Source organism: Clupea harengus, chromosome 19 (assembly GCF_900700415.2).
Source record: "Clupea harengus chromosome 19, Ch_v2.0.2, whole genome shotgun sequence".
In the NCBI taxonomy this organism is placed as follows: domain Eukaryota; kingdom Metazoa; phylum Chordata; class Actinopteri; order Clupeiformes; family Clupeidae; genus Clupea; species Clupea harengus.
This window is the reverse complement of record NC_045170.1, coordinates 2613570-2627796: the sequence shown is the minus strand read 5'-3', so window position 1 is coordinate 2627796 and position 14227 is coordinate 2613570. Positions and strand designations below refer to the sequence as shown.

The window sequence follows — 14227 nt, the reverse complement described above, 5'->3', positions numbered from 1 at the left end:
TCCGTCAGACACATAGGCCTATATGTTGTAACTTTTCAGGTATCAGACGGAGTAGTGATTTCTGAGATCTAAAGATTTAGCCTACACTTGCAGAAACACAACAAAGTTGCGATGTATGGTGTACTAGCCTCACAGTAGGCGACACAGGTAAACTGGACTTTTTCATTCATGGCCACTACCCCATATTATATCCATATTTTCGTATTGAAAAACGCACTGAAAACTAAACTAATTCAAACCATCAGATGTGTGTGTGTGTGTGTGTGTGTGTGTGTGTGTGAGAGAGAGAGAGAGAGAGAGAGAGAGTAAGAGAACAAGTAATCAACTTTCTGTTAGAATACAGTTGGTAGCTGTGCCATTGTCGGACTATGGCAGGCCTAAATATGAGAGGTCTGAATTAACCTCCATTTAACCTTCGTTGTCATTGTCTGCATTGAGAGTACTGGGGTTGTGTTTCAAGACTACACCTGAGCGATGTCCTGTTAAAGGACATTTCTAAAGACAAACAGCTGGATGTCAACAATCATTATATGTAGGCTACAGTCCATCATTCTGGTGAAAGGCTGTTGATATTTGAGCTCAGTAGCCAATCAAATTACACCTATTCCTTCCTTGCTCCTGAAGCAACGTGTTGATTGGTTGGAATGGTTAATGGCTTGGTCTGAGCCACTGTGTTTGTTTCACATCTACAGAGCAAGGACTGTGTAGCTGCGAACACCGGAGTTTTTTTTTTTTTTTTTTTTTTTGCGCTCTCATAGAACTGACCGCTAGAGAACCGTGAGGAGAATTTCAGTTAATTTCAATTTCAACTCAGTAGGAGTTCAGCAGTGTAATAATCAAGGAACTTACCTTTAATTAATCACTACTACCTCTCTGCAAGCTATTGTATTGTTTAGGGATGGGAACATGTCCTCTTTAGCAACCACATAAATGGGAAACAATATGCTAAAAACTGCATGTGAATATTCCTGTTGATTCAAAAGGTACACAATTTGTACAACAAAATATGAAGTACCTGAAAGCAAATAAAATGAAAGATCACCTGGGAGAACAACACTGAATAAGCCAATTTCAGGGCAGTTTTAACATTTTAACTGAATAAGCCAGTGTCTGTTAAAACGAAGCCTTATTTCTGTATGCTCAGCTTCTTGTCCATTTTCTTCTTGCGGACTTCCTTATAGTTAAAACCTCCTCTGATTCCTGTCTATTCCCAAGTGGTAAATACATCCGAAACCAGACTTGGGTGGGATTGGAACACAGCAGCCCTTGTCGAGGAGGCTCAACACAAGGGTTCTACTTTCTGTGGAGGCTCAGTTCATTTAATGTCTGCCACAAAATTCTGCACATGTTCAATCAGTCTGTGGTAGCCAAAGGTCTGACAGTCCTATTTGGGAGGATTACATTTAAGGGAGAATATGCTAAAAGACATAAAGGTATGTTCGTGATTTGTCCAAAACACTGTTTGTCAAATTCAGCAAATTGTTCCTCACGGTCCTTTAGCTGTCTGTTCTGTGTGTGATCTAAGAAAAATAACCTTCTTTGCTCGTACAGTGCTGGCTCTGTAAAAAGGAAACAAACCAAGCTCAGAATCAAGCCGTACACTATTGCAACCAGTCAACACGTTGCTTCTGGACCCTGGGAAGGAGGGGTGTAATTTGTTAGCCCAGATATAAGCAACCTCTCACCAGAGTTGCAGACTGTTCCTTTAACGAGCTAGTTGATGAGTTGAGCTGAACTCTCTGCGGAGGGAGGAAGGAGAAGAGGATTCTGGCAGAGAAGAGGGATGTTGACCAAGTGGGTGTGCATCATGACTAATGTCGACCACCCCTTGATGCTCTGAAGCTTTTTAGCAGCAGACTGATCTTTTTCAAGAGTTCCATTGAGTGCAGCAGGTCAACTATGTCAGTTGCCATTGAACTTTAAAGGTGAATATGGCCTCTTTTGTTGTCCTAAATAGAAATTACCCCAGAGCTGACCAACATAATGACGAAAGTATATAAAGAACAATGAATCATGATTTTGTTTGTTTGAGGTGTTTATCTATTTATTTTCATTTCCAATGTCTAGTAAATGAATAAATATGTGAATTATTTCACAACTTTGAATTTCTTTGCCTACCTTCTGCACTTCTGTATACCCTTCCAATTTCCAACATGATTCTTGGCTATCTAACAACTTCCAAAAAGGTTTCTTTATAGCTTTAAGAAAGTTGAAAATGTACTATCTACAGAGGCCTATCTTTAGGGGGTAATAGTTTTTAAGGTCATCTCATCACAAGTCTGTCTCTCTCACTTGAAATGCTGAAATGCCTACTCTCCAGAAACTTGGTAAACATAAATATGACTCTCAACAGTTCCTCTGTGAGACATCACCTTATCGCCCCCTAGAGGTAATAGTATGTAACTAAGTTTGAACTATAAACATTCTAGAAAACACTTATGTAGCCTTCAATTACAATCTTAAAACGAATGACAGTCAATAATTGTACCTCCTGAGGAATCTTGGACCCTGATGGCTTTGGAGCCATCAAAATCTTCTGCAGATCTGGTGTAGTAAATCTGCCTGATAGAAGCTCGACATTGTGGCTGATGAAACAGATCTGTCATCATGCATTTACCCGCTTGCCCCTTTATGTTTGTACTAATTATACAGTTGCCTATTCTGGGGAGCAGCATGCCTCAGTATTTGTTCATCCATTGTGACTTGAAATGCTGCACGACCCCCATAAGCTGTATACGGTAGCGGGTGGCCTATCGTCACACAGACAGGCAATTGCGTCTGGGCCAGGCGTGGGTGTGGCTGATAGCTTCTTGAAAAAGCCGGCTTGTGGACCTCATCAGAAGGACTGACGGCCGTGCAAGCACCGGTCAACGCAAACAAAGGGATACTGCCATACAAGAAATACCTTTTCAAAAGCACTAGTTTGCAAGAGAATTCTAAAAAGGTAGCAGTGTTGTAATTTTATCGTGCTTCATGACCTTTTACGATGATGTTTACGCTGCGGGAGTGTCATTTTGTGATTTAAGCTAATTAAGCAGCGTTGGGCGTATTGCACCTGCCTTCATAGTTTCTTACAGAAATTATATTTCTATTTCTTTAAGTAGGCTAGGCTCTACAAGGTCTGACAATGAAAGCTCGGAACCTGTAACGTTTTTCAGTACGTTTGTCTCGATTATTAAATACTTTTTTTTAAAATCACAGATACAGTCTGTTGCGTTTCGGCTAGGTTAGGCTGCATGACACATGGTGCATGGGTTACATTAATTAAATGTAGTCTAATTTGTTCGATGTGAACTGAGAGTATATTATCGTCGAAACGCTTTGTCACAGTGTAGCCTGTCATTTTCTAGCCTATCCTTTGGCCTAGCCAAGATTGCATGACCCAGTTCCACTGTTTTAAGACGGATTGGGATGTTCCCAATAGCCTTTAAATGTATTTGAATAACATTCACTTGTTATGACATTGTTCTCGATCGGTGTTTGGCTAGCCTACACTAAACTACGTAAAAGATTTACGATGACAAGAGTTTGAATTTCAGTGCGTCGCTTCAGGACTAGTATAGTGTATCACCATCTGTGCGCACCGCAGCTAAAGCCTGTTTTTGCTGAAACTGTATTTGCTAGCCTGAGTCTTGACATTTGTTGTTGTAATGATAGATTGTTCTTTCTATGGTCCAAACGACCCGAAAGGATTGGGTGTGTGATTTCTGATGGATTTAGGGTAACGCCATATCTTCTCCCTATCTGGGCATGTGTACTGAACTAACATGTCCTCCCAAGTAAGCGTGACATTTTCTAGGAATTAGCCTACTCTTTGAGAAGGATGTAATGAACGTCTAAAAATAAAGCGTAAACAAGTCAGAAATAGGCACTGTTCACACGTCCACTGCATTCTTGCTGAGACAAACATAGTTCACATAGTTCTGCAGTACATTTGCTGTCTACATCACCCACTGCTGAAGATATACACTCACTATGAGTCAGCTGAGTTCCTTGGGAAGTTCAGTTATTTTAATGTCATGGCATGGGATTTAATCAGCTGTCTATGTCCATAATACAGATGAAAATGCTGGAGACCCCCGCCACCCAATATGACTCCTTCCTCTACTGGAGGCAGCCAATCCCTGAGCTGGATTTGTCCGAACTTCAGGACCTAGGCGTGGCTAAGGTGGTTCCCATCCAAAAGAACAAGACCAAGAAGAAGAAGAAGTCCCCCCTGAAGCCAAAAAAAGGGGGAGAAACGACGAACGAGCTGTCTGAGTACAACGCTTTCCAGTACTGGAGAGAGCCTATTGTCAGCATTGACAACCTTGATTTTAACTTGCTCTTGTGAAGTCACATTGTCAGTACCTGTTTAGCCATGGATAGGATCAGCTTGGTTCGAAATAAACCAGTTTCGGACATTTTGAATTTGTCAGTCTCTTGCAAGTAACCCTTAAATGTCTGAGAAGTCTTCTCTTTTAAATTAATTTATCTGATGTTCAAATGACTCCAGTGTTGTCACTTATCTCACGCCACTTTTGTCTAAAATTAACTTTGAACCCACCGAACACACACGACCTTCTGCCAATCTCCTGTCCTAAGAATGAGTGGCATTTCAAAGCACGAAATGCAACACTAGATGTAATCAAGGTTGATTTGTGATGGTTCACTGTCAGTGCTCACTCTGTATGTAACCACTGCAGATACAGTGGAGGGTTTCTTATTTTCACCTCCCTTAGAGGAGGATGGTGTAGTAGGCATGCCCAACACCTGTTTAGATGATGCAGATCTGTTTAAGTCTGGCATCTCTTTCATTGAGGCTGAAAACCAATGACAAGAACAGGGAACATCTCTTTACTGTTTCGATTAATCTGTTCACTGTAATCTATCAGTGTGTAAAGCCATGTCAATACAGCCTGGAATTCACGCTCCCATAAAAGACAACGGTATGGTATTTGTCTTCAACCAGTTATAAATATTGTTGGATGTTTTCATGTTTTAGAGCCTGCAATGGACAAACATGGTTTATATCAGTTGCCTTTTGCTTTATTTGAGATTCCCATTTTACTGAGTATTCTGTATGCTGCTTTCAGTCTGTTTTGAGCAGGACTCAGAAGAATAAGACTATAAATGCCTACTGTGATTGTAGTTTTCTTTATTTATTGTTTATGTATTTTTCAGTTGTCTGGTTCATTATTTAAGATGAAGGTTTGACTGAATCAAGGCAGTTTCCCTCCGAAATTCTAGTATTTGACTGCAAATTGCATTGTTGATGAATGTCCGTGGCATGGGTAATATGGCCCTACATGGTTGTGATGCCTGACGAAATGTGACTGGAAAGTTAGCCAGTGTAACACGACACATCTAGTTGTGCATTTGTCTGTGATGCTCCTCTGACTAATCTCTTTATTTGGGTCAACTGTGAAAACAAAGTCAAATGTAAAAAAAAATATTTAAAAAACATTCTTTGCAAATAAAGATTTTAAGTGGATATCTGGTGTTGTATATTATTTTTGTGCATTTACTGGTCTCCTCCGGTCCTACAATAGCTCTATACCATAGCAGTAGTTCCCAATAGCTATATATATATAATATATAATATGTATGTATATATATATTATATATACATACAATACCCTCTTGTCCTTCAGCAGCTCTATATCAATGGTTCCCAAACTTTTCATGGCAGGCTCCTCGTTTCACAAATGAAAAAAAGAAAAATTCCCCACCAATAGCTTAACCTTAAATATTTTTTTAATTTAATTTGATCAGATATCTCGTTTAAAATCTTTAAACATTTGTTACTTCTCACTAGGTGATCAATCCATACAATGTTCATGTAGACACATGCCTGTTGTATAAATAATTAGGCCAGCTATCCCCTCTAATATATAAGCTAACGGTAGGGCCTGACCATGTTATACAAGTACAAAGTTGGCTATAAACTCATCACCACTTGCGTTCCTTATAGGCTACTGTGCTGTAAGAACACTGCCATACAAGATTTGACCTGATTTCACCCTCCGCCCGTGTCATCCTTGCTGTAACTCTGGAACCATAGACATATGTAGATCTATATATATCTATGTCTGGAACCCCCCGGGGGGCCGCCCCCCCCCCCACTTTGGGAACCACTGCTCTTTAGTACACTGGTTTGACAGATGACAATAATATCTGAAAATGCAACCAAAACTAAAACAGGCAGCAAAGGACTATTTTCATATAAAATTCCCCTCTGTGGTTCTTTTTCTGTTTTAGGCCTTTGCATTTATGTAGATTTATCTGGCCCTATAAAGTGTGATCAAATTCATGCTGCCCATAAATAATAAAGTTGCATATAATGCAGAGGAACAAATACATTTTTACGTTATGCAACTTTAGGGAACAAGTGGCCAGTTAGTGTGGCTTATCAAATGCGTGTAATACATTTATCTAAGTTACAGACGATTCAGAGTCTGGAGCACACAATCCCATTTTAATCCTCCAGTCGCAAACATCATGCCATTGCCCTACTTATAACCATCGCAACCATTTATAGGGTGACATTGGGAGATTTATCTCAGCATCTGTGAAAACCATTTTACTTATTATATTCTGGGACAGCGAGGTAGGCCTATCTGCAATCAAGAGATTGAATTCTCTTTTTCTTTTTTTTAAACTGCGTTGACCCTTTCCCTTTTACTTCCGGTGGCGTTCAGCTGCCATCTTTGAATCGAGGGAAAATCTAAAACAATATTTGTTTTTATAAAGTTGTCGGGCTAGAAAAGGAAAATCCAGTCCATCTGATGTGGATATAGATCTGCAAAAAAACATTTATCCGCCAACGACAGAGGAAGGTAAGAGGATTCACCATGATACAACAATAACGCAGAAAGCACGTTGAAAACGGGAGAGTTAACGTATCGCTACTGTTATTAGTAAGCCAGATGCTAAGTTGCAAGCTAGCCTGCTAAAGCTTAGATAACAAAACTTTACGCGAACGTTAAACCTTCCATAGTCGGTGTCTAATACAAAACATGGCTATGCTGTTAAAGGCTGGTAATGGAAAATGTAGAAATAATCTAAGCCAGTCTTTATGAACACAAACCACACGACAGGTAATTGCAAACACGAGTTTTACAGACGTAACTTCTCCAGGTTACTTTGAAAGTTCGTCCCATCTGCCAGCTATCGTTAGCTAGTTGGCTAACCACCTAGCTAACCTTCTCTGGAATTGAGCAGCTAACTCAACCTAGAAACATAGACAGCTAGCTAGTAAGTTGCTTTACCGATGGACTAAAATCTGATTCCGGACTAAGTGCTTCATATAATCTTGGTAAATGGAAACGTCCTCCCGTAAAGTAGCAAATCTGTTAATTGAAACCTTGCCGCGAAACCCTCGCAGAGATTGCTATTCGTTCTCACCGGATGTGGAAGTAGTTTTTTCTGTTGTAAAATTAGATTTTCTCTCATGACTTCCCCCGGAAAACCTACAAGTTAATATCAAGGAGTTTCCTGTTTGTCTACCTGTTGTGATTGTGATTTAATATGGTTACGTGAAATGTTAGTTAAAAGACAACATAGGAACACATGGCATTCTCTGGTTCTTTTTGCTTAGCTAGCAAGCTATCGTCAGCATGCTCGCCTTGTTAGCTAGCTAGCTAGTTATGTGTAGATATCCAGGATGGCATAAAATGGCTTCTCTTAAGCGCCAAACAGTTAGCGCGAAATAAAACAACCTGTCATTGGGTAATGCTATATGCATGTTCTATTCAGTGTATGTGCGTTTTGGGTGAAAATGGTTCTGTATCGATTATTGTGTAACGTTAACTGTAACAGTTAACATGGTTTCTTTACAATAACAAGAATCACACGCTGCAACTCCCCGTTGCTCTGCAAACCAACCCTGCACTGTTAGCTTTATGCAGCCACCTGGCTAGGTAGCGTTCAGGGACGTTGACCTGTCCATGCAGTTTAACATTACATTGTACGTCTCATCAATACGGAGGGCCATGGTGGTAGTGTTTTTTGTTCTAAGGTGCTTTTGTGTTTCATCGCAATGCTTTTGCATCACCTTGCAATACTTTTGGTTTTTCCACGCAATACATTTAGCGTTACCTGGAAAACACAAAATTGTTGCGAGGTAACGCAAAAGTATTGCAGTGGATCTGTACTTCAGCACGAATGGATGATTGGAACAGGTGGCTTGGATCCGTTATGAGACATCCTGGTCAGTTTCATGTTTCCACATGGGCCAGCGACATCCTTCCACTGGCCTGCAAGTCAGGATACATGTTGGAAGTGAATTTCCTTGAACATCATTGATGTGTGATTTATTTTTGTTCATGCTATAACTGACAGTCATTTTGTCTTACAATGTGAATATGTTGCTAACGTGACATTTTATATGCATAGAGTAGACTGACATTAACATCAATACAATTTCCATTTTTTATTTAATGTCATGTTTCTCTGGCTTTGTCCACTAGCGATATGTTAAAAGGTTTTATATATCTGCAATGAATATTAACACTTTCCCATTAAAAAGTTTCAAGAAAATTAAAATAATCATTCTCTCTGAAAATATACAGTAAAAATATCTTAAAGGGGGGTTTTCTGTTCCGAAGCATTATTTAGCCAGAGCTGTGTTGCACTCATGTTTTATATAAAATAACTTCTAGATGCGCTAAAACTATAACTACTACACTGAATCTGAGTACCACTACCTTGAAATTTGTGAAAACTAGAGGAGATATTAAGTTTTGAACATTAACGATTCTTCGTTCAGGTAAACTTTTTTTGTTGTTAATTTGATTAAAACATTCTGCAACAGCTGTTTACATGAATACATGTTGCAAATTATCCTTAGGGTTTCCTGAATGTTCGGTACAAATTTCAACCCAAGCCAGTGAAACATAAGCAATTGGTGAGGCTTATTGTACACATACAAAGAGTTACAAAAATGATTACATTTAGCTAAAAAAGTATTTTGAGTAGAGCTATAGGATTAAAAGGTGGCAAGGTCCCATAAAGATTTCATATGATTAAACCTTTTTTTTTTTTTAACCATGACATGATTTGGGGTGGGGGGGGGAGGGGTGCTCTATCATACGTTTCTCTTTACCATTCCCTCCCTACACAAGAGCTGAGAATCTGGTCTGTGGGTGGTTTGAAGTTGGTGATCGAGAAGAACTTGCCTCTTGGAGCTTTGGATAATAACAGAAGAGAGGACAATTGTATCGTCTCCGTATAAATCCGATGTCACATAAGCCTCCACTTATTCTCCTAAGACTTTCCACTTATGGCTCGACGCGCACGCATTCAGTTACAAGTTAATATATGATGTATCAGCAAGGAATGGCATATGTCATATGATGTGTCTCTCTCTGTATGCATGTGTCTGCATCTGTGATTCATTCCTTCCTTCCCTCTGTGTGTGTCAGATGTCGCTGGTGGATTTGGGGAAGCGGCTCCTGGAGGCTGCGCGGAAAGGAGAGGACGATGAGGTCAGAACGCTCATGGCCAATGGAGCACCTTTCACCACAGACTGGGTAAGAGGGGGCGACAGTGGTACAGTGGGTAGAGAAGTCGTTTAGTAATCAGAAGGTTGCTAGTTCGATTCCCTGTCGAAGCGTCCTTGAGCAAGACACTGAACCCCTAATTGCTCCTGATGTGCAGTGTGCCATCAGTGTAAATGTAAAATGTGTATACATTGTAAGTCGCACATATGTAAGTCGCTTTGGATAAAAGCGTCTGCTAAATGACTAAATGTAAATGTAATGTAAAGAGGCCACGGCTGTCTCCCCACTCCTGACTCCTTAACCTCACCTGTCATCCGGAGAGTAATCTCCCTGGGGAGTGTTGTTTATTCCAAAGCTATTTGGAAAACCATGGCAACGTTCTAATCTTGCGGCTCTCCCACTCATTTTGAGAAGAATGGTCTCCTTATGTCTAGAAGTGTTAGTTTTCAAAGAGAAGAATAGTCTCCTTATGTCTGTCTAGAAGTGTTAGTTTTCAAAGAGAAGAATAGTCTCCTTATGTCTGTCTAGAAGTGTTAGTTTTCAAAGCTATTTGCAAATCCATGACTTGTACCTGGCAACTTTCTGATCTTGCGTCTCTCCCAGTATCTCCTTCATCTCATTTGTCATATATTATTCAGTAATATCTGTCCGGAATGCTATTATTTATTTATTAATAATAATGTTTTCAGGCCTCGTCATAACCGTCTTGCTGGTGTTGTCTCTCTCCCCCTGCAGCTGGGGACCTCTCCTCTGCACCTGGCTGCCCAGCATGGCCACTACTCAACAGCAGAGGTGCTGCTCCGCGCAGGCGTCAGCAGGGACGCCCGAACCAAAGTGGACAGGACCCCTTTGCACATGGCCGCCGCTGAGGGGCACGCCGTTATCGTGGAGTTGCTCGTCAGGGTACGTAACCACCTCATCAGTCAAACATGATAATCAGCCGGCTTTCTTTGTCATTATATGGGCAGGATTAGCCAGTAGCGCCAGAGACTGAAGGTGCAGCCCGCAGATACAAAATAATAATCTTAATGGCTTTTAGATCTACTACAATGTCATTGTAAAGGCATGGCTACAAGATATAATATATATTTAAGAAAAATGATTATTTTGGAGGCGCCGAGTAAACAAACACGATAAACAGTTGAAATAAAGAGTAAAGATGCAGAGTGATACTGGAGAACATTAACTTGTTACTGCTCCCTCAGAGTTCCATCAGTAGTATTGGCTTTAGGCACTCTAACCTACTTCCATAAATAACTGCCAACTGTCTCTTTAAGCTAGCAGTGGAATGCCAATGCCAGGGTAAAAGAGAGTGATGTGAGTGTAGCTCAAACCCTCCCTGTCCCCTCAGAGCGGTGCGGACATCAACGCCAAAGACATGCTGAAGATGACCGCCCTGCACTGGTCGACGCAGAACTCCCATCACAAGGTGGCCGAGATGCTGCTGAAGCACGGCGCCGACGCGCACGCCCTCAGCAAGTTCGACAAGACTCCTTTTGACATCGCAGTGGACATCCAGGACGGTGACCTCATACTGCTGTTGCAGGTACGGCACAGATACACGGGTATAATGGTAAGAGGACACAGTCCCAACGGGTCCATATACAAGCAACCAAACTTCAACCGGCAAGGCCGTCGCTATTTGAAAATCTTTAATATTACTATTTCTAATTTGTCTTCCCATTGCGTTTGACTTGTGTTAATGAAGATGGGTCTGTGCCCTCCATTTGACCCCTACTCATATGCTCTCATCTGATGCGCTACAGCCCTTTTATCAGAGGACAAATACTCGCTTAAGAGCCTTCAGGCAATTTCATTGTTTTAGCGCTATAGAAAAACAATTTAATTTAATATAATTTAATTTAATTTAATTATTCCTTCCTCCCCCCTGGCTTGTCTCCGTCCTCTCTTTAGTGTCACTTCATTCACTGTTGTCCAGAAAAAATGACTTGTAACCTGCAGTTTGGTGGAATTTAGTTTAGATTTCATCCTAGTTTTCGTTTAGTGCTGTTTATTTATTTATGTACCTCGCCTCTATATTTATCTCGTAAGCAAGGAACGTTTATCTCCGTATATAAGTAAAATAAATACAATCAAATATCTGTTGAAGTCCTTGTGGCCTAGTCTTTGGTTGATACTCTTGCGCCCCCTACAGGAGGCCATGCAGAACCAGGTGAACATCAACGCCGAGGCAGGCATCACGGGCGGAGCGTCTGGGCCTCAGTTCATTATCCAGGGCATCCCTGGGCTACAGGGAGGGGTGCTGAACCTGGCCGACCTCATCAAGAGCAACACCGGTAGGGACTGTGTCTTTGAACTGGTAGAGCAAAGTGCTCCACACAACATCATCAGGTCGATGAGTGAGTTTCATACCAACGGAGCACGTGTGTTGATAAAGATGTGTGTGTGTCTGTACTGCGTTATACGTTACTTTGGATAAAAGCATCTGTGAAATGCATAGAAATAATGTAGATGTAATTGGTGGTTGGGTTTATATTTGGGAGAAAAGTGTGTCTTGTATCACTTTCATCCTGAAACCTACTGATCTATGCCCTCCTCTGCTACTCTCTCTAGGCGACACTGAGGAGGCCATCGCTGCCAGTGCCTTGGACTCAAGCATTCAACAAATGGTCGGTGAGGGAGGTCAAAGGGTCATCACCATAGTAACGGATCAGCACGGCAACCTGCAGACAGCAGGCGGACTGTCACAGCCATTCTTCGTGACCATGCAGCACGGTCAGCAGAGTAAGTCTGTCAACATGGCGTACAAAACCCTCAAGAAGACCGCTGCTGTCAGCCGCCAGGGATGCAGGGAGGGATGGAGGGAGGGAGGGATGGATGGAGGGAGGGAGAGAGGGAGGGAGGGAGGGAGAGATGGAGGGAGGGAGGGAGAGAGGGAGGGATGGATGGATGGATGGCTGTCTAAAGCGTTCCCTTTTATGATGCCTAACATGTCTATTGTATTATACAGAACGTTACGAAGTGAATAATGAAATATTTAAATGTATTAGAAAAATGTGTGTTTTACAGAGCAACTTGGTGAAAGTGTGTAAACATTTTGACCGCCTTGCGTTCATTGAACAAGAGCATAAACACATCTGACTCTGAACACTTAAACTAAGGTTAGACTGTAAGATTGGGCTCATGCTTCCTGATCCATTTCTGCAGTGTTGGCGGTCCCAGCCAGTCACATCACAGAGGAGGTCGTGGAGGAGGAACCCCAGCCACCTCCGGCCCGGAAAAGAAAGATAGAAATCTCAACCAATCACACGGAGGCTGACGACACGGTAGGCTGTGCCACTATTGCTGTCATTTCTATACTACTACAACTTATACTACTCCTAATAACAGTGATCATTCAATTCAATGTTAATTATGGGGCGACAGTGGTACAGGAGGTAAAGAAGTCGTTTAGTAATCAGAAGGTTGCTAGTTCGATTCCCTGTCGAAGCGTCCTTGAGCAAGACACTGAACCCCTAATTGCTCCTGATGTGCAGTGTGCCATCAGTGTAAATGTAAAATGTGTATACATTGTAAGTCGCTTTGGATAAAAGCGTCTGCTAAATGTAAATGTAAATTTATATGGTGCCAAAACAATAAAACTGTCCCAAGGTGCTTTACAGAGCACTGAACCCCCACTACAACAACTATTAATAACTATTGATATTAATATTATATTACCAACTATTATTATTATTGAGTTGTCTGTGTGATGGCTCTCTGTGCAGTATCTGTTGTTGTTGTTATTATTATTGAGTTGTCCATGTGTTGGCTCTGTGCAGGAGTTGCTGACGCGGCAGCTCCATGAGGCGAACTGTAAGGCGCAGGAGTACCGCACGCAGCTGATGAGGAAGGAGCAGGAGGCGGAGCAGTACCGCATCAAACTAGAAGCTATTAGCCACGGCCAGAGCAACGGCAACGCCACGCCCGAGGAGGTGGCAGAGGAGGGTGCAGCAGCAGGAGGAGGTGGTGGAGGAAGAGGAGGTGGTGGTGGAGGAGAGCGGCGCCCCTGTTGGGGAGGAGCTCCTGCTGCTGTCGGAGGGCGCGGTCATGGTCAGGGCCGGGGAGCTGGACTCAGAGCAGCATCTGACACTAGTGGAGGCTACGGCCTCCCACACGGAGGTCATCTCCTAACCACTGCATGGACAGACAGATGGCCGTATGGACGGATGGACAGATGGATGGATGGATGGATGGAGAGAAAGAGAGCGGGAGGGGGAGAGAGGACTCTGCTGGTATTGGAAAGGGACCGCATCCTGCTGACGTCCTTCATTTTATTTTTGTGATCATTTTTTTTGTTTTCTGTTTGTTTGTTTGTTTGTTTGTTTGTTTGTTTTACACTCACCTACCCATGGTGCCTCAGAAGTTTTCCCATGATGCCCAGAGCCATGGTGCTTTGAGAAGAGCCGGCATGGTTCCCACAGCTTTTCCTCAGGGCCTACAATATGCTCGTAGTTCTCCATCTGTTAAACCTTTTTCCTTTACCGTATCTGTCCGTCTGCGAACTGCAAAGCCTTATAGGAGTGTCATGTTGTTATTAGGAGGTGTACTGCTCCTTACTGTGATGTCATCTCATTTAAGAGTTTGAGAGATGTTGTTCCTTTGACAACCTGTTCAGGTATGATCTCTAGTCCAACTCTATAATGACCTGGTCCAAAAAACTACAGTCAACAATAGCTTTGTTTAAAGGATTTTTTTTACTGAAATGAGGAAATATTTTTTAGAATATAATAAAAATACCTTGA

General features: G+C 41.9%; 1 protein-coding gene and 1 pseudogene across 1 annotated transcript; both read left to right on the top strand.

Moving 5' to 3' along the window:
- Positions 1 to 2769: 2769 nt before the first annotated feature.
- mllt11 (MLLT11 transcription factor 7 cofactor) lies at positions 2770 to 5473 on the top strand. Its single transcript, XM_012816420.3, has 2 exons — positions 2770 to 2944; positions 4061 to 5473. The coding sequence occupies exon 2, from the start codon at positions 4061 to 4063 to the stop codon at positions 4331 to 4333; it is 273 nt and encodes a 90-aa protein (XP_012671874.1). The 5' UTR covers positions 2770 to 2944; the 3' UTR covers positions 4334 to 5473.
- Positions 5474 to 6632: 1159 nt separating this feature from the next.
- LOC105890393 lies at positions 6633 to 13741 on the top strand (annotated as a pseudogene).
- Positions 13742 to 14227: the final 486 nt, after the last annotated feature.

Excerpts from the sequence above, each read along its gene's own strand:
- mllt11 (XM_012816420.3), top strand. The coding sequence starts at position 4,061 with ATGAAAATGCTGGAGACCCCCGCCACCCAATATGACTCCTTCCTCTAC.